The sequence below is a fragment of the Microtus oregoni genome, unplaced genomic scaffold, assembly GCF_018167655.1.
Source record: "Microtus oregoni isolate MIOR12 unplaced genomic scaffold, Mior012 000019F_ref0000042, whole genome shotgun sequence".
Classification (NCBI taxonomy): domain Eukaryota; kingdom Metazoa; phylum Chordata; class Mammalia; order Rodentia; family Cricetidae; genus Microtus; species Microtus oregoni.
In genome coordinates, this window is record NW_024543078.1 from 19,534,903 (window position 1) to 19,562,093 (window position 27,191).

At 38.4% G+C, this 27,191-nt stretch overlaps 1 protein-coding gene across 1 annotated transcript in view; it reads right to left on the reverse strand.

Moving 5' to 3' along the window:
- The window catches only part of Xpo1 (exportin 1), a 40,568-nt gene that overhangs the window by 8,505 nt on the left and 4,872 nt on the right, over positions 1-27,191 (reverse strand). The window contains exons 2-17 of the mRNA XM_041669420.1: positions 24,959-25,090; positions 17,778-17,879; positions 14,351-14,423; positions 10,072-10,133; positions 9,644-9,688; positions 8,179-8,360; positions 8,039-8,087; positions 7,844-7,963; positions 5,386-5,514; positions 4,577-4,735; positions 3,153-3,350; positions 2,196-2,334; positions 1,844-2,025; positions 1,579-1,735; positions 1,009-1,172; positions 418-552 (exon numbers count right to left, since the gene is read on the reverse strand). Coding sequence (XP_041525354.1) covers positions 418-552; positions 1,009-1,172; positions 1,579-1,735; positions 1,844-2,025; positions 2,196-2,334; positions 3,153-3,350; positions 4,577-4,735; positions 5,386-5,514; positions 7,844-7,963; positions 8,039-8,087; positions 8,179-8,360; positions 9,644-9,688; positions 10,072-10,133; positions 14,351-14,423; positions 17,778-17,879; positions 24,959-25,084 — 2,022 coding nt within the window. The 5' untranslated portion in view covers positions 25,085-25,090. The remainder of the gene's footprint in view (positions 1-417; positions 553-1,008; positions 1,173-1,578; positions 1,736-1,843; positions 2,026-2,195; positions 2,335-3,152; positions 3,351-4,576; positions 4,736-5,385; positions 5,515-7,843; positions 7,964-8,038; positions 8,088-8,178; positions 8,361-9,643; positions 9,689-10,071; positions 10,134-14,350; positions 14,424-17,777; positions 17,880-24,958; positions 25,091-27,191) is intronic.

A 27,191-nucleotide genomic window follows, 5' to 3' on the forward strand; every position in this document is an offset into this window, starting at 1 on the left:
GCCTGTCTTCTGTAATGCTTCAATTGTCCAAACTCACATTAAAGCATTCACGGAGTAAGGAAAATGGCTGTGTTGGGCAAGGGCTTTGTCACACAATACTTGAAGGCCTAAGCTCAGATCCCTAGGAGTAAAGCTGGGCTTAGCAAAAATGCTTTCTCCCAGGGAACCCATAGGGAGACAATAGTATCATTAAAGTCACAGGATAAACACTCCGAGGTAAGTAGTAGTGATGAGACCTTGCCTCAAACAATATTGCAGGGAAGGACCAACAGCAGAGGCTATCTATCTTATATGTGTGCAATAGGTACACAAAATATATGAACATACATTTTTCAAAAGCACCAAGACTGATTTTATACTTTAAACCCCATTAAAACTCAAAACAAACAAAAACCCCACAAAACACTCAAAACTTACTTTGGTTGCCTGCTGAATTATACTGTCCCATACTTGATTAGGAAGCAGCATGTATTTTTCTATCAAATGCTCTTGAACTGTCTGGTCTGTCTGTGCACCAATCATATATCCCACAGCTTCGTAAAATGTATGAACCTGTTTTAAAATGCAAGCATTTTTATTTTCATGGTTTCACACATCAATAATGGAAAACACATGTAAGCAGATAATATATTAATATAGTATTGATTAATGCCCCCATTTTAAAATTGTTCCTGTATTTTTGATTCTGTGAGAATGAGACGGGGGCACATGAATTCAAGTGTAGGAGCCTGAGGATATGGGTGCTGGGATCCCAGTTACAATCCTCAGAAAAATCAGAGCCACTTTTCCATCCATGTACATACTAGTTTTATACACTTTTAAGGCCTGGCCTGGTGAGGTGACTCAAGTGGTAAGAGGACCGGCTATCCTCCCAGAGACTCAGGTTCTAGCACAAGTACCCACTTTCTGGCTTCTGCAGAAACCAGAAAAGAGGAGGTTCACAAGACACACATACATCTAAGTAAAAACCCGAAACACAGCAAATAATCAGCACAGTGGCTTACATACCTGCTGAGGCTGAAGATCACAAATTATAGTATTTATGTTGTTTAAAATCTCATCAATAAATGGCATTACTTCCCCAACTTGAACTTGAACAAAATGTCTGCGACATTTTTGAGCTATTTTAATGAATGTGTCACAAGCCATGTCCTGGACTCCATCATGGGTCTCTATCAAGATAAATACACTTATTTATTTTTTGTTCAACAAAACAACAAAAATTAAATACGTGATATGGGATTCCCTTCTGTATGCTGTGAATACCATTGGTCTGATAGGACAGAGTAGAGCTAGGTGGGGGAAACTAAACTGAATGCTAGGATAAAGAAGAGTGGAGTCAGAGAGAAGCCAGGGAGCTACCAGAGACAAACATGCTGAAACTTTGCTGGTAAGCCACAGCCACGTGGTGATATACAGATTAATAGAGATGGGTTAAATTAAGATGTAAAAGTTAGCAAATAAGAAACTAATGGGCCAAGCAGTGATCTAAATAATATGGTGTGATTATTTCGGGACTGAGCAGCCAGGAATAAACAAGCAGGCCTCCTTCAACAAATACGAGTAAATGTGATTTACCATGCATGAATTCAAACAGCTTGTTTACTACTGTCTTCAAAAATTTCCAATGTGCTCTCAAAAACCTTGGGTATTGACCTACTATGTACATGATATTCGATGCAATAATAGCTTTATTATCTTTGCCTCTTTTCTGCTCACATAATCCTAAAAGGTCCTGTAAAATACGACAAATGTATTTATTGTTAAAGATGTTTTTATGGTTAAATACTGTTAAATAAGACATACTTATTTATGGTTCTATTTCATCCTATTAGCTGCATACCTTAATAACAGTAACAAGAAACCGCTTCTCATCTTCTTCATGCATTGCACCACTAATGGAGCCTATTGCCCAACACAACGTATTCAAATTTTTCCATGACCATTCTGTACCATTCACTTGATTTTGAAGTTTTTTAGTCATTATTATTTCCGTATCTACATAATCCAGATGAGTAAGATAAACTACAAAAAAAAAAAACCACAAACACAGATGTTTGACACCCAAAACTTGAATGATTTATACTATTAAGTATAGTTACTTAAAGATTCAGTTAACTGTGGAACTTTGATCAAACAGTATTTTCACAAGACATAAAAATTACAGAATAAATCATTGTCATTTATTAACTCACCTAATGTTTCTCTCATATTCTTATACAAATTTATGGAATCGGTATCCTTCATGAACTCTCTTACAACTTCTCCCTGATCATTTTCTACAACCAGTACTTCCTCTGGTTTAGCCATGCGACTAACCATCAATAAACGGACCTACATATCAATGAACCAATAAAGAAACTGTTAAGACATTTGACACCCATGCCAAATATAGAATCAGTGGAAGACATTTAAAAGCACATACTTTTTTTGTTTCGGTTTTGAGGCAGAGTCTCTCTGTAGCCCTGGCTGTCCTAGAACTTGCTCTGTAGACCAGGCTGGCCTTAAACTCAAGACACCTGCCTCTGGTTCCCCAGTGCTAGGAATAAAAGCGTGTTACCACCTCCCAGCTAAAAGCATATACTCAATTAAGATGCTAGTCATGGATGGTGGCACACTCCTGTAGTTTCAGGACTGAGAATACTGGGTGATTACTAGTCAGATGCTAGGACTGGCTACCAACCCAAAAACAAACTTTCAAATAAGGTATTGTCATACATGCTTATAATCCCAACACTTGGGTGGCTGATTTATGAGGATCAAGAAGTCAAGGTCAGACCTATCAAATGTTTCAATTTAAAAAAGCTAGGTCTAATGATGACACACACCTTTAATTTTAGCACTGGAAAAGCAGAAAGATCTAGATTCAAGATCTTGTCTCCAAAACAATGAAAAATTCTAAAAAGGAAAACGTAACTTGAATGTTAACTTTGCAACCCTGCATTTCAGAGCCCTACCTGATCTGGGTTTTTGTTTGTTAACACTATCAATAAATAATCAACCTCTGGCCTACAGATTTCATGTACCTCACTGACTGACTAGATAGGGGAGTCCACTCTAATAAAACCTCTCCTTCTTCTGCCCACTTCCAATATCTACTAACCATCAACATTACAGTAAGAAACAGCACTCACCAACCCCTTGATCATTACCTTCGATAACACAGTCAAGTACAGTTGTCTCCTAGGAGGAATATCAAAATGTTGACTTCCAGATAACAATGGAGAAGCAGACGTAGAAAATGGACTCTCTCTGTAGAGCTCAGCTGCCAAATGATTCCAGTACTCAAGACAGATTTTAAAAATTTCAGTTTCTTCCACTTCAGATACCAACAACATGTAATGAAGGGCCTACACATTAAAACCAGCAAAATTAAAATGTTACCACCAAATCTCCAAGTTAGGCTCTTAGCACTTAAATCAGGACTAAAAATTATTAGTTTGAAATACATCAGGATCCTCATGCCTTGAACAGAGTGCTCTGCAAACGAATGTTTCCAGTATACATAACCGAGTTATAATCAAGTCTGTTTGAACAGACCTTTAAAACTGGAAAGCATGGCCTACAGCTCTAGTCCCAGCACTTAGGAAGGCGAGAGGACCAGGAATTACATGTCATCCTCAAGTAATCACTTTGAGTCAGAAACCTCCACAACATAAATGGGCCCTTTGGTGCCAGATACAAGATCTTCACAAGTTTGAGGATGGCCTGGTATAAACAAGTTTAGTGCAAACCAGGACTAGAGAACATGATCTTAAAACACTGGTACAGAATTTGATGTGGAGACAAAATGTTCAGAAACCAAATTGGTGTTGGTTATACCATTCAGACACATATCCAAACAATAAAACTATTTCCGCGGCTGGTGTGGAACTCTGATGTTGAACTTCTGGGAATCCTCTTTCCTCAGCTTCCCAGGTGCTGAGATTATAGCACAAGCACGTTTCAAAACTAGGTTTCTTCAGGCTGTCCCAATATATTTATATCATGTGGTCCTGTGTGGGTTCAAATGTACAACACTATAATGTATGACTTTTCTATCTGTTCTGGGATCTTAACAGTTTTCCAATTTAAAAGAATTTGTCAGGCATAGTCCAAGGATTTGTGAGGCAGAGGCAGGTTGATCACGGTGTGTTCAAGACCAGCCTGGTCAAACACATCGACAGAGTGAGACCCAAAAACCAAAAATGAAATCTGGTTTGGAAACAAAGTATGCTCGTGCGTATAATCTCAGAACCGGAAAGTTAAAGAATGCAGATTGGCCACAAGTTCAACACCAGAATGCCCCTACAGAGTTTCACACCAACCTAGGAAATGAATGGTAGGAGACACTCTCTCCAAAACACAAAAGAGTGGATGGGTACGCCTTTAATCCCAGTATCAGGGATGCAGAGGGATCTCTCTAGTATGACTTCAAGGACAGTCAGGGCAAAATAAAGGCACTTTTCCTCAAAACAAAACAAAAGCCACAGGTGGAGAGCAAACAAGATGTCTCAATATCCACATACAGAACAGCACATATTTAAGAACCCTTTTTTTTCCCTTTTCAGAGAAAAATGTCAGGAACCAAACCTACCTCCATCAGTGCTTCCCTGAGATTCAGTCTTTTCTCTAAAAGTTGACCATGTTCCTTTAGAAAGGTGCAGAGAAATAAACTGAGATTCTGAATAAAGTTCTGTTCATCATCTTTTCCATTTGAATATGCAAGTCGAATATTAGTATTTAAAGGAAGCATCTGGAAGTTGAAAACCATTATCAATCAACGTTACGAAACCAACAACAAAACACTCTGAACTCTAAAATGACCCAGTTGCTAACACCAACATACAAAGAACAGCTATTAACTGCCTCATATATATTCTTTGAATTTTGCTATCAGATTTTTCCCAAGACACGGAAAAATATAAAGGTGCACTCAAATGGCAAACAGTAATATAGCATCATGTTTAACTGCCTAGATGATCAAATTTTGTCTTCAAACAATTCTTTCACACCTGTACCAACAGACCTTAGTCTAGAAAAGAGGTTGGCCAGTTTGGACAAGCAATGTTAAATTAGACGGAAAAAGGAGGTTGGTCCTAGAAGGTTCTCAATTACCCCATTGTGTGATCAAGTCTCCACATCATCCAGCCTTCAAATTTCTAGAACTATATTATCATGGAACCCATAAAACCTTAATATTACAAGGAAGAAAGTTAAAAAACCACTTCTACCTAAGATTGTATATAATATACATAAGCACACTATAACTAATGTGCATTAACTGTTCTATAGTTTAACTTAATTCAACCATTTTTGTTTATTTGGCAATGTTACTGATCATGAATGTAACCATTTCTAGTGCATTAAAATCATTCATTTTCAAGGCAGTGGTCTATCAATTACCTGCTTTAGCTGCATCATTGTAAGTGTAAACAGAGTTTCAAACTGTTCCTCATATTGGCTTACACTCACACCAGCAATCTCTGTGAGGCACTTCAGCGACACATTTCGAAACATTGGGACATTCAGGAACTATTAAAAGAGAAAACAAAATTAATCTCAAGAAACATCTTATTTTAAAAATGACAAAGGAGTATGTATGGGGGCTAGAGAGTTGGTTGTGGTTAAAAGCTTTTGGTGTTCTTGTAGAGGACCCAGGTTCTATCTACTCCCAACAACACCCAATGGCAGCTCACAAGTAGCTACTCCAAGGGGATTCAAACCCTCTGAAGTCTATGCCTTCTGACATCCAAGAGCACCAGACACTCATGTGATAAACACACGTGGTACGCACACAGTAAACTCACCCCCCATACACAAAAACAAAAAAATTTACAAATAAAGGAGACTTACAATCATAAACAAGGATACAGTCTAAAAACAGTGAATAACAGATTTTTATTTTTGCATATACATTTTGAAGAAACACCATATACTCAAAGCACATATGCTTGTGCTTTTTGAGATGGGATCTTAGGAGACAAAAGCAGCTATAAAGCTGAGAATAACCTCAAACTTCTGATCCCTCTGCTTGCATCATAGGTATGTAATAAGGGACGCTGGGGTTAAACCTAAGGTTTGCACATGCTAAGCAAACAGTGAGCTACATTCCCATGACATCTGAAATAATAGTAATAATAAAACTTGTTTGGTAGCTTTCTTGGAATCATTACAATGTGTTTGATTGGCTTGAGACCCTGTCTTAATAATAATAATAAACCAATAACATCAAAACAAAACCTACTCTGACGAGAATAAACAATGGCTGAAAAATAGTCAATGCCACATCAGCTACATTGAATTTAAGGCGAACTTAAACCAAGATAGCTTTACCACTCTTCCCCGAAAAAAGGTCTTTAGGAGACAATTAACAAAACTGAGATTAATATATTATGGAGAAATTCAGTTATAAATTCTGTATACCCTTGGTGGTAAATTTGGGAAATATTAATAACTGATCTACAAGGTTCATGTGTTAGTAATTTATCTTTACTAAGGTTCAATAAACACCTCTGTAACATTCATCAAGATAATACAACACACAATGCACTGGCAACTACGGTGGAATAATCCTTCTGTACACTACGAGAATATATGTCACTATGATGGGTTTAATAGAAAAGCTGACAAGCCAATAGTTGAACAGGAGAATGGCAAAATCAAGAGACCCCAGCCAGCCACCAAGTAAGCAGAACCATGTAGAAAATGAGGTAACAAGTCATGAGCCACATGGCAAAGCATAGAAGAGAAATATAAGTTAATTTTAATGTAAGTTAATTAGTACAAACCTGAGCTATCTATCAGTAGATCATTTATAATATCTATTAAGTCTCTGAGTCAGTTATTTGGGAGCAGGGAGTTGGGACAGAAATATGCCACCTACTCATAACAGCAATTATCTATGACTGAGTAACAATAGGAAGTGCATAGCATTCAAATTTTTCAGGCAAAATAGATTTTCATGGTCTCAGTATTGAAGCACTTGCCATTACATCTGATCCTGGGGGGGGGGGGGCGCGCAGCCAATTGCATACAAAATGGGATCATTTGATCTCTTCACTGTAACTCAAGTGAAAGAAATATACCACTAGAGATATACCCAACATAGCATTATTGTTTGTTTTTGACAACACCAAGGAGCCAAGCTCTTCCCCAATGAGCTATAATCTCCAGCCTTCACTTTACCCCACCCCCCCAGTCCTGCAGTACTGGGTTAAGAGGTTCCAAATGTGTTGGTATTAAAGCTTTCAATTTGCAGCCCAATGTAGTAACACCTTTAATCTCAGCACTCCAGAGACAGGAGGACCTCCTATATGAATTCAAGGCCAACCTTCTACAAAGTAAGTTCCAGCTGTCACACCGAAAAAAGAAAAGCTTTCACACAGATCTTAAATTACATTCATACCTGATTCTTGAATCAAACTGACCTAGCTAGTTGTCGGTTTCTTAGACAAACCCTCCTAGGTAAGTAATTTAGAACACCCCTCAACCTTGAAATCATTGTACTTGGTGCTGCTTAAATGGTTCAGCAAGTAGAGAAGCACCTGATGTTCAATCTCCTAAACCTGTATGGCAGAGGGCATCAACTCTCAAACAAATCGTCCTTTGACCCCCCCCCTCCACATTCACACAAAACAAAGAGATGTAATAAAAAATAAAAAACTTCCTACTTCTGACCCTGCAGTACCGGAATTACATACACATATACCACTATCTCTAAGTTTAAAACAACAACAAAAAACCAGGATTTAAAGAATCATTTCAAACAAATACTATTCATATAAAAATCTTGACAGCAGTGTCAGCGAAGAAAAACTCTTTGTGCCTATCCAGAGACAAAATTGAAGTGTACTGGCTTTACCTTGTAAATTAATGTGCTGATTAACTTGGTCTCAAAGATGTATCCCAGTGGAATCCAGTTCAGAAATCTTAGCAGTGTTTCTAAGGTTGCATGTACAAGGGGAGCATTTTGGGAATTTTCCTGCAAAGGCAAGCATATCATGAATATACTTTACTCTCACTCTATTTCAGAAAGAAGAAAATTGAAACCACTTACCATCACAAACTGACAGAGTTGAAATATTTGTGAGAACTCATTGCACATGCTAAGGAGAAAAAAAAAAAGATTTAGGAAAACTTGCTGACCACAAACACTTTTACACATAGAGCTCCATATAGCAAAAGATAATTACTTGCCTGTCTTTTAAATGCTTTGCTTTCACTTGGGTTATCTGTCCACTAGAGAAATCAAACACTTCTTCACTCAAGAGTTTAAGAATCACCATGTTATTCTGACATAGACTTTCACTGGTCCTACTTGCTCCAACAATGTCACTGATAAATGTTGGCCAGTGCTTAGGCCACTCTTGCTTAAGTATCTAAAATTAAAGATGATATGTCCATTTCACTTCATTTGACAAAGACAAAACAATTTCAAAACCAGAGTAAATATTACTTACTTTACCCTTTTCATTAAGGCAGAAATATGTCATTCTCAATACCACACAAACACAAAAAATGGTGCTTCAATACTCACAGACCCACTCAGTCACCCTGATGGCTAAATATGGCTCTAGAATGTATGAATATTAATATTTCCCTGGCAGAACATCTGAAATCTAATCAAATGATAAAGGGTGAGATTAAGTAGACAGATTTAGGGGCTAACCAGAATGCTCATCTAGTATATGGACCCCTGGAATCAATCCCTGCTACTCCAAAGCTAACAAAAGACATTTTCTGTTGGATATAATCCAGTCCTTATATTATCTCAAATTTGCTAACGCAGTGAAGTTGAATTGGGCCTCCAAATTAAATTGATGCCACTGAGCCCTTGTTCTTGAATTACAGTAGGGTGTGGATATTTTACAAGCTTGAAGTAGACAGCACAAGCAGGGAATGAATCTTCTACTAAATTCCTAATGAAATACATTAAAATTCTGAAGTTCAAATACTGTCATAGCCAAGAATATTCCAAACATTCTACAAATGAATGACCTGTTGGGGGTCAGTAAAGAAAACAGGTCGGTACTGTATCTATCTAGGAGGCCTAATTCCAGGTAAGGATATATAAACTGGAACTGGACCAGCCACATGGAAGGGAAAAGCACAGCATCAGCAAATAAGAGTCTAAGAATCCAACTCCAGTATGCAGTCCAATTTACACTAAAGCCATATAAACTGAAGTCTTAAGATAATTGTTGACTCTTACCACCACAGGTTCATATCAGATGTTAAATAAAGAGCTGAGCTCAGGTTGGGTGTGGTGACACACGCCTTTAATCCCAGTACTTGGAAAGCAGAGGCAGGCAGATCTCTGAGTTTGAGGTCAGCCTAGTCTAGAAGTCAAGTTCCAGGGCAGCCAGAACTGTTACAAGGAAACCTTGTCTCGGGGGAGGCTCAGTTCCCAGAGCCCATGTCAATCACAACCACCTGTAATTCCAGGTCCAGGCATTTCAAATACCACTGGCCATTGTGGGCACCTTCACTCACATACACATACCCACTGGAAGACACAGACACACACACCTACACACACACACCCCAATCCTACCCATAGTTAAAAATACAAATATTTTTATCTAGGGATAAAGGAAGTTTGAAATGTTAAGTGTTAACAATCATTTAATTTTTCCTAGGAAGATGATATTAGAAAGCTTACCTGAACAAGAATCATATTTAACTTCCCAATATACACCTTTTCTTTCTAGGAAAGGAGAAAAGGGGTCAGGTTAAACAAGTACCTCAAACATACAGCACAAACATAAAGAAAAAGATAATATATGTTTTTATGACTATTAAGAGTAGACTAAATTTAAGTGTTTCTTTCTTGAACACATTCTTTGGGGACCATGGAGGTGGCTCAGCATGAAAAGCCAACTGCTACACCAAGCCTAACAATCCAAGTGCCAATTCTCTGGGCCTATATGGACTCCAGACCACAGGGTGGAAGAAGAAGAGGAGCACTGACTCCCTCCCTAGTATTCTCTGATCACCACACTCATGTTGTGCTACTCGGGCACTCTCATGTGTGTCAAAAAAAATGTGCACACAAAGAAAATAAAGTTTAAAAATTAAGAATTTTCTTACCTCTACACAAGCTGGGTCAGAAGATGTCTTGATAATGAGGCCAACAACATATTTTTTTATTCCTATTAAAAAAATATATATAATGCATAAAAAATTAAACTTAAAAAAAATAGGCATGGTGATTTATGCCTATAAATAATCCCATCACTTCAGAGCCTGAGGCAAAGGAACTGTCACAACATCCCAAACTAGAAGGAGACATTATCATTCCTGTTTTGTTTTGGTTTTTTGTTGTTGCTTTTAAAGACGAGGTATCCTTGTGGAGATCTGGCTGTCCTGGAACACAGATTTGCCTGACTCCGCCTCCTGATCGCTAGAATTAAAGGTGTTAGTTAGCCTCCACCACCTGGCCAGAATGTGACTCAATTTAAGAAAAGAAAGCCATATTTTTACAACAGGCTAACAAACATTCAGGACCCAGGAGAGGGCAGAGTAATCAGTCAGATTTAGGCTCCAAATCCTTCACAGGTGCTGGCAATTTCAAAGAGTGTCAAATAGGACTCTAGATGTAGTTCAGTTGTAGCATTCTTGCCTAACATACCATGCTTTCTATACTTTTGAACTTTTTAAGCTTTGAAAAATCAGAATCAAGCAAAATGGTGGTGGTATACACCTTTAATCCCAGCAGCATTCAGTGCCAGAGGCACGCGAATCTGAGTTTGAGGCCAACCTCGCCTACAAAGCAAGTTCCCAAACACCCAAAGACACACAGGAAAACCCTGTCTTGAAGGGAGGGCGGGGGGAGGAATCAAAACCAAAAGGGAAAAATCAGAAACCAGTAGTCCCATGCTAACAATAAGCTATCATCCTCCTAAATCCCGTTTATTCTTTTGTTGTAAGATTATACGCATGCACTACTATGCCCATCTAACACCATATCAATCTTATATAAACACTGAACTATACATACTTGAACTTTTGATCCTGCCCCCAAAGTCCTGGGAGTATAGAGGAGTAAAAGCATGACTAAATTACACATTTTTAGTCTTTACATTGTTATTCATGTGTGTTCGTGATTGACTATCTCCTGTGTGCAAATGCCCAGTGAGATCAGAGGACCAGAGTTGCAAGGTAATATGGATGATGGGAACTGAACTTAGAATCTCTCTAAGTACACCGAGTTTTGCAATTGCTAGGTCATCTCCAATCCAGGATTTTTCCTTTGCAACTGATATATATCTTGTGAATAAAATACATATCATTTAAAACTGTAGGTACATTTTCTCCAGAGGATTACTTACTGTTTTTAGCACTTATTCTTTTTTTTAGGGGGGAGGGTCTTAAAATAATCACTTTGACTTCTGCCTAGTAAGTGAATGACAGTGTTTCTTGCAGTCTAGACTGGCCTAAAACTCACCCTTCTGCTTCTACCTCCAAAGTTATCTTTGAGGGTCTCTAACTAGTCTTATAAACATTGTAGTATACTGAGCTGGTTTTGAATTTGATGATCTTTCCGCACCAGTTTCCCAAGTTCTGGGATAAGTCACTCTTGTTTCCTTTCACTCTCTGCCTCTAGTCTCTGAGAGACAGGGTTTTAAGTTCAGGCTAGTCTCCACTATTTCTAAGTGGTGGTGCCACTCATGCAGAGGCAAGAGGATTTCTGTGAGTTAGAGGCCAGCCTGGTCTACACAAGTTCCAAAACAGGCTCCAAAGCTACTGACAAACCCTGTCTCCAAAAAAAGAAAGGAAAGGAAAAGGAAAAATGAAACGGAAAGGGAGAAAAAGAATGACCTTGTGCTATGGGATCGACTGGATTGAAGCTGGGCATGGTAAAACCCCCTAAATTTAGCCCTGTCTACCTTGGGAAGGGGGAGATAATGGTGGTGGGATTGGTGAATCAAAAACTAAACTTTTAATTTAAAAATAAGATGTTTATGTTTTTTCCTTTTTGTCCTGAGACAGGGTCTCAGGTGTGCAGTCCTGGCTGTACTGAAGCAGCTGGAATAAGGTGTGCTAGAAACCCAGTTAAAACTATAGTTTAATAATAAAGAAACACTGAACACAAATAGATCTACTTTTATTGGGTCTTCTGTTTTTGTCTTAACCTTCACTTTCATGCATACAAAACCAACTAAACAAAAAAGTATTGGCCATTGATTGTCACTGGGGGAACTTCATGGGTTGAGCCCGTGAGTCTCCAATGACAGCTCCACCCACATTCATTGGCTAGCTCAAGATTAACTCAGTGAGTCACAAACAATGGTGTCGATGTGGAAAAGGGACTTTTAAGGAAGGAGATGGTTGCTGAGGGTAGAGGGGGGAGAGAGCATAAGAACTTCTTGGTCTCCTTGGGCTAGTTTCTCAAAACAGCACTTAATATAAAGAAATGAATTGAGAGAAACCTATTAACCCGAAAAATAATTCAGTCATTACTAGCAAATCACTAACTTAATAATCATTAATACATAAACCCATAAACATACAGCTGTTATTTTTTTGGCCCCAGGCTAAATGATCATAGTAACGCAGAAAATTCATAACACATTTTACATTTTTGTCCCATATTTTGTAATGTCTTTCTCATTATTAAGATGGCTTTTTAGAGGGTGGAGAGATGGAGTAGCAGTTAGAAGTGGACCCAAGTTTGGCTCTTAGCACCACATCAAACAACAAAGCTCTTTTCTGCCCTATGAGAGCATGTGTTTGCCTAAATGTATACATGTGTCCAAAGTACCTTCAGAGGCCAGAAGAGGGCACTGGATCCCCTGGAACTGGAGTCGGAGTCACCCACCCACTGTCTATACATATTAGAAGAAACCAAACAAGTCCTTGGCAAATGCTCAAAATTGTCGAACCAGTGCTCCAGTCCTATATTATCTTCAAAAATCAATACAAGGTCTTACTTTGTAGCCCTGGCTGGCTTCTAGTTGAGATCTACCTGCTCTGCCTCCCCACTGCTGAGGTTAAAGATATGAACCACCATGTTTGGCTTGTTCACATTATACTCATTGTTCTGTAGGTTTCTGATGATAATTTTACCATTAATTTCATAAGCTTCTTACATACTAAAAATATACCTCTGCCCGAAAATAAAATTTGTGCATATAAACTTTTAAAAAGTGCCAAACAGTAAACTTAATTACTATTTTTTTTTTTATTTTTTTGGTTTTTCGAGACAGGGTTTCTCTGTGGCTTTGGAGCCTGTCCTGGAACTAGCTCTGTAGACCAGGCTGGTCTCGAACTCACAGAGATCCGCCTGCCTCTGCCTCCCGAATGCTGGGATTAAAGGCATGCGCTACCATCACCCGGCCTTAATTACTATTTTAAAATACTAAGAAATATTCTTTTAAAACTTAAACTTCAGCCAAGTATGCTGATTCAGTCCTAACACCTGGCTACACACAGTGAATTCTTGTTCATTTTCAATCCAATTTTAGGGGAAAGACTAGTTCAGTTGGTAGAGTGCTTGTCTACTATGTTTAAAGTCCTGAATTTGGTCAGTATTCCCAGTCCTCAGATGGAGGCAAGAGAACCAAAAATTCAACACCATTCTTACCTACAAAACAACCTGAACTACAGAGGACACCATCTAAATAAAAAGGAACAGGGCTAGAAAGATGACTCAAGGGTTAAGAACACCTATTACTTTTACAGAGGACCTGTGCTCTGTTCTTAGTACTGACTTAGTAAGTTTCAGAATCACTAATACCTCCAGCACCAAAACATAAAAAGCAACCTCAGAAATAGCAAGGTAAAAAGCCCTGATTCGATGCTTTCCACCCTTAATCCAATCAAGCTGCTAAACATAAACAATATTTTTGGTTACTCGTCTCATGATCTTAAAACATTCCAATTCAAGCAATGCCCCAAAGTAGCTCAAGTGGTATGTATTAATTTGGTGCGCATGTGAAACTGAGGATGGCCCAGTGACTCCCACTTCCAAATACTAGGCAAACACTCTACTCCAGTTCTTCATCTCAACCTGGTATTTATGTCCATTCATTCTTTCCTTCCCTTCTTTCTGTTTTGACAGGGTCTCGCTACATAGCCCTGGCTGTCCTAGAACTCATTCTGTAGACCAGGTTGATCCTCAAATTTACCAAGTTCCACCTGCCTCTGCCTCCTGAGTGCCGGAACTAAGGGGATTTATCACCCTGCCCAACCGTGTGCATAATCTCTTATTTTCTAATCAAGGTTTGCTCAAAGTGATGGTTGCCTCTTTCCTCTAAAATAGCCGACTCCTCTTTCCCTACACAAAAACCCTGCCATGCAACATTAATAAACTCAACTGTAAAAGAGTAAGTATCATGACCCAAAATTGAATTGTTTATTTTCCTACCTTCACACTGGTTCCTTGGAAGAATCTTCCACCTTGTTTTTATCACATTTTCCAGAATTTGTAGTCCATAATACTGAAAATTGGAGAATAGAATTATGTGAGTATCTTGTCATAGGACTAGGACCTTTCAGGGCTCACAAATGGACAGACACACATTTATAGCTAATATTTCAAAAACATTATGCTATCAAGTTTAATTACACATATTAAACAAGGATCTATTCACCCATAAGCTGAAATTTCATGCATTTTCCTCATTTTACTGTTTACTACTCTATGTAACGTCCTGCTGTTTATACATGCTCACACCAGGAAGAACCAAATAAAAAGCCCTTTAGCAGCCAAATGGGCTTATCTGTAGAAGGAAAAATAACAGCCAGATATGAATTCTCAGCATAAGACTGCTCATAGGCTTGCATACATTATTAACACAACCAGGCTCCTAAATTTAGTAACTTGAATGCTGTCAAGCTCCCTATTCTCCTCTAGGAGCTACAAGCTTGCAGCCATACATGAAGTGTTGCCACAGATAACTTTCTACACAAGTGTAAGCGTCTCTGGTGTGTTACTTAAGGAGCAGCAAGACAAACCCACAGGTTCATTTTCCATTCTAGCCCCACCCTTATGCAGTTTCTATTTCTACTAATTTAAAGATAAACTTTTGTGCACAGTCAAAATAAAATACAAATCCATGTTGCAATCTGTGTCTACCTTTCAGGTATCCCTTTATAAACATGGAAGCTGTAACTACATATGTGAAAAAGTTAAATAACAGAGACCACTTTGAATCCATTTTATCCCTTCTGCTGATTATGGACAATAGTCAACATTTGAGAATTTATAATACTCTAGGATTTATTACCTAAATTATTATTGATCATTATTATTATTATTACCAATTAGTGTAAATAGGCAGGAGGAAGAAAAGGAACCAAAATGCATTTTATTTCACCTCAAGAATTAGGGATTCTAAAAACTGGCTATTAATACCTGAAAGGTAAACTCATTCACACAGACATAGCCTCAGATTGCAAGTTTTGGCTGAGAATAAGAGTTCATCTTTAAAATTGTTAGTCATTTACACAATAATAGGAGCATTAGTATTTCAACCAAAGGGATCATATAAATGCTCATTTTAGTCAAAGCACAATATAGACTGTCCCAAACTACATTGTGTTCAAATGTTTTTGCTGTTTTCTCTCATTTTAATATTTTATACCTTACAAAAATAATTCCTCTGTAATATCTAACCAAACTCTACATTTGCAGAACATTCCTTAAAGTCTTCTAAAATAAGAACAAGGCCAAAACAAATTCTGATGTTAAGAACTTAAATGTCCCTACAGTATTTCCCAATCAGCAGTAGTGAAGCTCACTATTCTGGTCATTAGTTGCAGAAAGCGGGTGCTCATATGCATACAAAAGACAAAAGTTTCTCTAAGTTAGCATAAAAGCTATTTCCCTAAAGGACCCAAAGAAAAAAAGAAAAAAAATCAAGGCAGAACACCATTGTGCTACAAAATGTCCTCTTGCTAATAACCAATTTAAAAAGACTCACAAAGCACCAAGGAACTAAACAACATAGTCAGACTTAAAAAAAAAAAAAAAGACTTTTAAGATATACTTGACCTAATTTTTATTTCTCAACTGAAAAAGCCCCCTTCCATTACTATCATATTAATTTATTCACCCTTTACTAACATTCTCGTTATGTTGTATTGATTTACTAGCTCCAGTCATTTCTACAATTACAAAAGTAGGATCAGCTTGCTGAACACACAATTCATATTTTAAAACTCCCTAACAAAGAGTTTGAAATAAAAACATCCCACACACGTGGTCAAAGGAACACACACGGTGTGTCCATCCTACAGTCTAAGCTCTAACTTCTCCTCATCAAAAACAACTCTGCGTATGAAACTTGGAAAGAGAATTCTTGTTCCTTTGGGAAAATAATGTTCTTCATAAATGTGAAGTAACAGCCAGTCCTTAATAAAAAAAAAAGTAACAAAAAAATTAAACACCTACTTCTACTTTAAATCTCAGAACTTGAGCTATCCAATGCTGAGCTATGAAGATGAGGGACAGATAACAGCAAAGACTACATGAAAAAACAAACGCATGAAATGATCCCTATGGCAGAAATTTCTGAGCCCTTAGAAATACTTATTTTATGCATTGAGTCCCCCTTCCCCTCCCACCACCCATAAAACAAAAACAATTGATGAACAGAATTCAGTTAAAGGGAATCAAAAGGGTAGACCTTGTGGAGGCCTGCCGTCAAAGCCTAGCTGTGTAGTTGCACAGGAAGACACCCCTTTTCTTCCTATTACAAGCAATCAACATAATGGAACATTATGATTAATATCAGGTAGTGTTAACATCTTTAAAGAAAAAAAAATGATTGCATAAAAGCCAAATGTCATAGTGCATAAATTTAGCACCAAATCATTTGTAATTTATGTAAATTGAAGAATTCTTTACCTGTTGCTTTCTTTCTGTTCCTCTAATCATCTCATTTTTCACAAGACAAATTTGAGTTTTTAAAAATACTGTTGATAAATCAACTTAAACATTAGTAATGTCTGTCAGTATAAAAAGCAAAATTTACCAGGCAAGCAAACAGGCAAACACTGTTATGTTACTTAAGGTTAGCACTTTGAGGAAGTTCTGGGCTGTATTTTTGCCTTAAAATTTACCAAGATGTCAAAACTAATTAATATTTTTAAACTGTTAACTAACACATTCTGATTTCATAAACAGATGTGCACACGGCTATTTTCTGTTTTAACACAATGTATATCAAGTAGAAGCCTTTTGTGTATTAAACAGAATGCCATGGTATTTTATTACTTTAAGGCGTTTAAAGAGAAGCGTGAATCATCAAGCATTAAACAGTCAAAACACATTTTGATCAACCCTTCTGTTCAAACTCAAGAAAAAAAAAGCAAGGAAAAAAAAGCCCTGAGTTATAACATTTTCAATTGCAAATAAGAACTGAGTGCTGTCTCATTGAAAACACTGGTACCATGGAGTTTTAAGGGTTTTAAGCTGTCCACACTTACTGGGTGTTGATGGTGCCTAACCTGTATTATATTGATTACTTGCCCAAAATAATTTGTCAAGTCTCATCTCTGAATAACTTTTAAAACTTATGCTACTAAGACCTATATACATGCTCTAAAAAACTCCCACCCACAAAAGGAAAAAAAAACACCTTGCATACTAGTCCCAATTACAAAAACTTCATCCATAATTCTTAGGACTATTTGCAAGAATTAATTCTAAGGTCTAGAATAATTTTGAAATTAGTTAGCAATATAAAATGATTTGGTAACATATGCTAATACTAAAAATGAGATACCTTCCTCAAAGTTTACGACTGGAAGAAAAGAATAACAGATTTTTAAAACCACCACTTGCTTACTTTCGTGTTCATGTTCTGCGAAAACTCCAATATTGTGTCGACACGTGTCCAAGCATCAGGATGTTCCTTTAAATGTGTCAGTACTTCTTGAGCCATTCTTTGCTAAAACATTATACAAAAAGAATTAAGATACTGTGCTCTTTAGAATTCATTAAAATGTAAAGTACAGAGAAAGGTACAAACCTAACAGCACAGTGATACCTCTACCTTCTGGAAACAGTTGAGAGATGAACTATTCCAGAAGTAAAAGCTCATCAGGCTTTGGGGTACAGGGTGTAATCCCAAGTACTTAGGAGGATAGGACAAGGTAAGATTCCCTAGTTCTCTATTACCACTCCATTAGTGAGCTCATGCCCTGGAGAGCACTCATTAAGTGAAGGCATTACCACCAAGCCTGATGGCACATATTCATCCCCAGAACCCATATGGTACAGAGGATCGGCTCCTGCAGGCTGTCTTTTGACCTTCAAATTCACATAGACACAAAAGATAGACACTTTTTTCTTTTTTTAAAAAGTCACAGGGCATGTCTCCAAGTTTAACTCTAAGAACACTGAGATACATGGCTTCTGAGTTCAGAGACAGCCAAAGCTACAGAGACCTTATAAGGAAAGGGGGAGAGGAGGGATTTTTAGAAAGGTGAGGGAGAGAGAGGGAAGGCTTTAATTTGAAATATATCAGCCTTTTTCACAAATCTGGTTTATTAAACTTAAATTGCATTCAATCAAGGAGGGGTTTGGTAAGAACTATGTGGCAAAACACAAGTTTAAAATAAAACAAGGCCCCAGATTCACTGTCTAATATCACAAAAGGAAAGCAGGAGTGGCAGAGGATCTGTGAGTTCTGAGTCCATCCTGGGCTACCAGAGTTTCAAATAAACAGAATATGTAATGTCTTCTGCAATTTGTCTTTTGCGTTTAATGTGGTTTTAAAGATCTATCCATGTAAACATTACTATGTCTAGTTTCTTTGGTTTAACCATAACCCATTTTCATAATACATTTCACCAAAGTTTGTAGTCTACTGACAACTTAATCAACTTAATCTTTTCACATTTTTTTTTTTTGGTTTTTTGAGACAGGGTTTCTCTGTGGCTTTGGAGCCTGTCCTGGAACTAGCTCTGTAGACCAGGCTGGTCTCGAACTCACAGAGATCTGCCTGCCTCTGCCTCCAGAGTGCTGGGATTAAAGGCGTGTGCCACCATCGCCAGGCTTCTTTTCACATTTTTTGACTTTGTTATTTTGTAGTTAAACTGGATCCTTCCTCCATTTCTACAAATCTATATGCATGAGACAGGCATGGTGGTATTAACCTGTATTATAGCATTCAAAAGGCAAATAAAGTAAAAATAAATCTACAACAAAAAAGGCTAAAGCAGAAAGACTGCCAGCCTGGACCACCACACGGGGACAGACTTTGCTTCGAGAAAGGGGAAAAAGAAAGGGAGAGGGTTTATTTTGAAGTAAGCAAACATAACCATTATTTATTATGATCTTACTAATCAATATATACTTTTGGAACCAAGCAAAATGCACATAGCAGTAATCCTAGAAATTGGGGGGGGGTACACATAGTAATCAGAAGAGTGCTTTGGATCCCTGGGCTAGTTGGGAGCCACCACGTATGTGCTGAAAGCTGAACCTGGGTCCTCTGGAAAAACAACTAGTGCTCTTAGCCTCAGAGAGTGGGTTTCAGGACAGCCAGAGCTGTTAAACTCAGTCTTGAAAAACAAAACAAAAACAACCAAAACCACCTTTTAGCATCTGGAGAGATGGCTTAGAGGTTACAGGTTCAGTTGCCACCATCCATATTAGGCAGTTCACAACTGCCTCTAACTCTAGGCACATCTTCTAGCCCGAGGGCATGTGCACACACACCAAATATACTCAACAGACATTGTGGTTCTAAAACTCACCCAAAAGCAACTGTGGAATTAGGAAGAACTAAGTTACCTATATCCTGCCATGAAGATCTTGGGTTAGAAGTTAGGCAAAATTGAAGAAGTTTTTTATTTGTTGGTAAGGTATTTGAGTGTTTTGTCTATGTGTGCCACAAGCATACTGTGTGCCTGATGGCAGAAGAAAGCAGCAGATCCTCTCTGCCTGCTATCGATGACTGTGAGCTTTCAAATGGGTGCTGGGAATGAACCTGGGTAGTCTAGAAAAACAAACACCTCCACCCCCCCTTTTTTTTTTGTCTTTCGAGGCAGGGTTTCTCTGTAGCTTTGGAGCCTGACTTGGAATTTGCTATGTAGATCAGGCTGGCCTCAAACTCACAGAGATACGCCTGCTTCTGCCTCCTGAGTGCTGGGATTAAAGGCATTAGCCACCACCGCCAGGCCCTTGTTTTGTTTTTCAAGTCAGGGTCTAGCTGCATAGCCTATGTTGGCATTGTCCCTGTGGATCCTCTTTCCTCATTCTCCAGAGTACTGAATTACAGGTAGATATACCATGGTGCCCAGCCACTTATGTACATTTCCCATGGTATACAGCTGCCTGTCCTAAGAAAAATTATGAAAAACAAATGAAGCTACAACAATCCTCTTGCTTCTGCCTAAGATTATAGATGACCTTTACCTCACCCGCGTTGGGTAGTATCTATCTTAATGTTCTCCCTAAGAATAACTGAGTGTGAACTTGTAACAAAACAGTACATATCCTGAATCTTTACCTAGTAAAACTTACTTGGTCCTACTACTGCCAGCTCTTTAGGATGGCCTGAAGTCAAGGTCCACTTGCCTCAGTCTCCTTCCTGAGTCACACCAGCTTCAGGTGAGTCAGGTCATTTGATGTGCAGAGCACTTTCCACATTATAACCTTTGGTTCCAGCCCCCACAGATAACATGTGTTTTGCTACTGGTTATAACCTCACGCTTCCAAGTTAACAGCACTGTTTGTACCATAGTTATCTTCTTTATTTTGCCCTATTTCCCATTTTTCTTTTAATAGATTTCTATTACCCTAAAATCCCAAAAGGGTTTAAACAAAACAGTAACAAAAAGAGGAAAGGTAAAAGCAAATTTCTAGTAAAAGCAAAAGCATTTCTACTCCTTAGTAATAGAAGAGTTCAAAATAACCAACAGAACACAACATTGGAAAACACACCCACTCTTCACTCTTTTTCTTTGGGCTAACTGGCTAAAAATAGAAAAATACCCAATATTTTAGTACTTTTAAAATTATGTGTATATGGGGGGTTGCATTTAGTGCAGTAACCAGTGAATACCAGAAAGGGGGCACGGGATTCCCTCAGGGATCTGCCGAAAGTGGGCACTCTGAACCACTCAGTCTCTGGAGAATAGCACGTTCTTGGTTGCTAGGCCAACACTTCAGTCTCCAACCATTACAGTTTAAGAATCTTACCAAAATCCCCATACAGGCAAAGGTTCTGTCTATAAATTATTTCATGCTACAAAAAAAAAAAAATTGTAGGTTCTGACCATTTATTTTGAAAAATATATTTTGTGTTGCTGGGCACAATGGCATCTACCTTAAATGCCAGCATGCACAAGCAGAGGTACATTGATTCGAGTTTATGGTCTACAAAGCAAGTTGCAGGCCAGCCAGAGCTACATAAACTGTCAGAAAAAAGAGAGAAAGAGAAACAGACATGTAACTTTCTAGGCCTGTCCCTAGTGACCTACTTCTGTCCTCTGAGGGAGGACAAGGGCATCGTTACATGGGACACCTCACAGGGATAGCTAATTGCATTGTGCACAGCACTGACAAGGGTCTGAATGGTGCATTAGTACCAGCAGCCTATCAAAGGTAAGTCATTTAAACAATGCTTATTACAAGCTAGGATCCATATTCCAAAGTGCATAAATTTTATTTTACATTACTTAACCACCTATTACAAGAATGAAGAAAGCAAATGATCAAATCAAACCATGCTTAAATCCTTTCTCTGAGAATACATGCCAAAATGCATCTTTCCTTTTCCATTTCTACAACACTGGGGTTTGAACCAAATTCATATCACTGAATTAATATTTTCAGATTTTTCTAAACTATGAGACAGATCTCACTAAGTTACACAGGCATCCTCAGCGTTCAGAGCTGAGATTATAGGTCTATACACCACTAAGTGACTTAAATAATACCTTTCTTTTTAACCAGAATGTCTGAAACAGGTCCTTTATAGACTTTATCACTAAAAATCTCGTAATATAGGCAACATTTTATACATGGAGTTTTAAGGATACAACTAGGGAATCTATGAAGAAATTAATTAACAAAGCAGAGCATGATAAACGACATCTGCGTGCAATCTCACTACTGTAGGTGGAGGCAGAAGATCATGAATTCAAGAGCAACTTAAAGGAATCTTCCAAGTTTGCCTCCTAAAAACAATAAAATGTTGGAGATAATGCTCAGTTGGTGGAATGCTTATTGCAGAAGCCCTGGGTTCAGTCCCAGCACTGCATAAACCTGGCATGGTGTCACGTCACTGTAACCCTAACATTCTGGAGGCGGAAGCAGAAGAACCAGAAGTTCGAGGTCACCCAGAGCTGCATTTGTAGTCTATTCTCACATTATCCTATGGTATAAGATCCCATTATTAAAAAAAAAAAAACAGTTAAGTCATGTGATAGATTACATTTTCTACACTTGACTTGTCAGCTTATTACTGGAAATAAAGTCCTTTACTTAGAAAAGCTAGTCTATTGCTCTCATAAACGAAAAAGCTTATGCTGGGACTAGTGGTGATTCAAGCCTTTAATTCCAGAGAGGCAGACACAGGTGGATGAGTTCAAGGGCAGTCTGGTCTACAAAGTGAGTTTCAGGATAGTCAGAGCTGTTAAAAAAGATAAACCCTGTCTAAAAAACCAACCAACCAACCAAACAAACAAACAAACAAAAAAATGATGAGATTTTCTGTTGCGGTTAAGTTATCACGTGATTCAGGCTAGCCTTCAACTCTGATGTCCCTGCTTCTACCTTTTCTTTCTTTTTCAAAACAGGGTCACTCTGTTGCCCTGGCCATCCTGGAACTCACTCTCTCTGTGGACCACGTTAGCCTTGAACTCAGAGACTCTGTCTCCAGTTCAGGATTAAAGGTGTGTGTCACCTCAGTACTTAGAAGGATTAGGCCAGTCTGGGCTACAGAAGTTCAAGCCAGCAAAACACCCACAGCAAAAATTTTGTCTCAAAACATAAGGGGCAGGGGCATAGCACTGCAGAGATGGTTCACAGTTAAAAGCACTGTTGCTACTACTAGCACCTACCAACATGGGAGCTAACAATCCTTTGTAACTTGTCTTAGGGACACACATGGTTCATACATGTACATAGGCAAGTACAAAAGCATTCATACATGTAAAATAAATGAATCTCTTTTTTAAAAAAAGCCCATGGCAAATTTTAATCTTTGCTCATATGTTTTTAAGTCCTAAAATTTTTTAGAGTAAGTTTTATTTTATGTGTATGAGTGTTTTGCCTACATGTATAAATAAGCACCACTCATGCCTTGTGCCCTCAGAGGTCAGAAGGAGGCATCAGATCCCCTAGAGCTAGAGTTCAAGGTTGTTAATGAATTACCATGTAGGTCCTCTTCAAGAGCAACACGCTCTTTCTCCTAACTGCTGAGACAACTCTCCAGCCTTCCCTCTCTTTATATAAAGTTTATAAACTGTGTGATAGTACCCAAGGTCAGACAAAAATATCTTAACAAGCCAGACTTGCCGAATACCTTGGGAGTTCCAGGACAGCCTGGTCTATACAGTGAGTCCCAGGACAGCTAGGGCTATACAGTGAGACCCTGTCTCAACCCCCCCCAACTCTCTACCCTCATAAAAAAAACCACACAAAACACAATTAACTTCCAGCAGAAACTGTCCAAGAAATCAAACGTTTGGAAACAATATTTGCTCTGTTACATGTGGTCGTTGCAAGACTGTGGGGTCAAAAGCATGTTTGAGATAGTTTCCGAACCTGGCACGCACAAGACACCGTCTTTAATTCTAATCCTCCTGTCTCACTAGTGCCAAGATTTAAACACACACACACATCCAAAAACAAAAAACAAACAAAAGACCACCCAACAACAAAAATAAAAAACCATGTTCCACCGTGGCCAACTTTTATTATAAAAGGATTTTTTTTTTTTTGCTAATTTCAGAACATTTAAATCAGAAGACAATTAACTTTCCAAAGTGGGTTCTCTCCTTTTACCAGGCAGGCCCCAGGGACTAATTCAGGTTGTTTATACATCAGCAGGCCAATTGCATAGAACTTTACTCAAAATTCTTCTGTTCGAACCCAAGATCCTCCTGCCTCTGCCTCACAAGTGATAGGACCACAGAACAAACACCTATATTATAATTAAGTCTTAAATCTTCAAAATATAGCTTACTGTGAGATAATTAACTTCACTAACAGGACTTCTTTTACAACCACACAAATTAAACGAACTAAAATTCATATTGCATGGAACTCACTATGCAGACTGAGGTCATCTCAAACTCAAGAGATCTTCCTGCCTCTGTCTGAGTGCAGGAATTAAAGGAGTGCACCACATCTGGCTCTTAATCGAATTTCAGGTAAGTATCTGAAACACCTGCAATTTCAATGTTTAAAAAACTGGTAGTAGATTAACAGCCAGATGGCCTAGTGGCCAAATCTGTCCAATCTGAATCTCACCACCAGAATCCATGACAGAACCAAGTAGTTCCCTGACTTCCACATCTATAATCGGGCAGCTCACAACTGCCTTTAACTCCAGTTCCAGGATACCTGGTTTTTAAGGGCACCCCTACACCCACTTAAACACAATAAATAATACCAGCACTCCGAAGACAGAGGCAGGTAGATCTCTTAAAGTTCAAGGCCAGACCTGTCTCAGAAAACCTAGGGAAAAAACAACAAAAGCTGGGATGGGTGGCAAATACCTTTAACCCTTTAGCCCTCACGCCTACATATAAGCAGATCTCTGCTGAGTTGGGGCCAGCCTGCTCTAGAGTTAAGACTGTCCCAAAAGAAAAAAAATATAGAAAAAAAAAAAGACAAGTCTATTCCTAAGTCTCCTTCTTGACCAGTCTAATAATACTTTTTCCAGACTGATTCACATTAGTAAATAACTCCAAATTTATAAATTATAGCATACATTTTATATTAAGGAGAAAAACTCAACTACTTTGTTACATTTTAATAACTTCATAAAGTTTTAATCATCTACATTACCTGGGCTCCTTCTCCATGGTATAAACAATTCACCACATTGTCTAAGAGGTTGATATCCAGTTTTTGGCTGAAATCAAGCAGCTGACGAGCTGCATGGTCTGCTAACATTGTCATAATTGCTGGCATAGATTACTGGAAGAAAAAAAAAGTGAAGTTACTTAAGTTTGGACATCAGCTAACACACGATCTATCCGAGTAATTTCACTTCAGCACTATTCACACAAACAATTAGAATAAAGACATTTTAACCTAATTATTATGAAATTAGTAAAACAAAATTATTAACAAGCTATTCTATAACTGCATTAATAAACCCATTCAACTTTCCTAGTTACATTTCCCACTTACATTTATAAAATTATACCAATCTAATTTTCAGGTGAACCCATCATAATTCCAGAATCCCTTTTGGGGGTAAGGGTGTGAGTATGGAGGGCAGAAAGGGATTCACCATCTAAGACACCAGTCTCCCAAGTGCTGGGACTACAGGTGTGTGTGACCATGACCAGGTTACCTATGGGTTCCTGCTTGTCTGACTTTTCTAGTTTTTGTTTTGTGGTTTCTAGGCCTGGCTCACCTGAAACTCCACATGGCCAACAATGACGTTGAACTTAACTCTGTGTGAGAGAGAGGGAGGGGGGGTAGAGGGAGGGAGGGAGGCTGCCCTAGAACTCACAGAAGTCCGCCTGTCATTGTCTCCCAGAGTGCTGGGAACTAATGGTGTGCACCATCACCTCCCAACCTTGAACTTCTACTACCACCCCTCTCCAGTTCTTGTTTTACAGAGTGCTAGGGAAGGCATGCTAGGCCTTCCCTCTACCACCTTTATGCCCAGCCCTCTTAAAAGTTATTTCAAATTTTAAACGTGATTTTAAGGATTAAAAAAATCCTATGTGATTCTTTTGAATAACTTAGTATAAGCATCTCAAACAGCATAGTGTTAAAAGATTTATTTTGTATTGTACATAGTAGTGCTAAGAATCAGTCTAACATATTAGAATCCAATACCCTTAACCCCTACAGAATTTATTTTCTACATTCAAACCACTCAAATACATTACTACTTTCCATCCACATCAAGAGCATAGTATATATCATATGCATATAATCCCAGCACTAGAAGATTGAGACAAAGTCTCTAATTTGAAACAAACCTGGGCTACATCTACTGACAAGTGCCAGGCGGTGGTGGTGCACGCCTTTTGTCCCAGGCGGGAGGCAGAGGCAGGAGGTTCTATGAGTTCAAGGTCAGCCTGATCTACAAAGTAAGTGCCAAAGCTACAGAGAGATCCTGTCTCAAAAAACAAAAATCAAAATCTTCAAGCATACGTATCAAGAGGAAAAACACACTGTGAAAACCAAGAATAATTTTTACCACGAATCCTCCAAAATTAGCCTGGACTAGAGTAAGACCCTGTCTCAAAAAACAAAAAATAAAAAATTAGACTGGTTGTGGGGAAATGGGAACACTTCTGCATTGCTGGTGGGAATGCAAGCTGGTACAACCCCTTTGGATGTCAGTGTGGAGATTTCTCAGAAAATTAGGAAACAACCTTCCTCAGACCCAGTAATACCACTTTTGGGTATATATCCAAAGGATGCTCAATCGTACCAAAAGGACACGTGCTTAACTATGTTCATAGCAGCTTTGTCATAGCCAGAACCTGGAAACAACCTAAATGCCCCTCAATCGAAGAATGGATAAGGAAAATGTGGTACATTTACACAATGGAGTACTACACAGCAGAAAAAAAAATCTACATAGGTAGTAGAAAGTAGAAAAAGACAAGATCTCCTGAGTAAATTGGGAGCATGGGGACCTTGGGGGAGGATTAAAGAGGAAGGGGAGAGGCAGGGAGAGGAGCAGAGAAAAAATGTAGAGCTCAATAAATATTAATAATAAAATAAAAATGAATAAGAAAAATAAATAAATAAAGGGTTGGTGGTGGTAAAGCTAAGGTGCTCCCCTGATTATAAGGAATTCTGACTATCCCACCAAAATGTATAGCACTACTGATTTAACCAGTCAATCCTTAGTGGCACTGGCTTTGCAGACCTAGCCAGGGGAGAGGAGCATTGTGGTTCATGCCTCTAATCCCGCAGCATTAGAAGGTTTAGGTCAGAGAACCATACCTCCTACATGGGAGGTCAACCTGAGCAACACAGTAAATTCCATGTCTAAAACAAATTCTTGTCTAAAACAAATAAACAAAAAAGTAAAACCTAAGCCTGT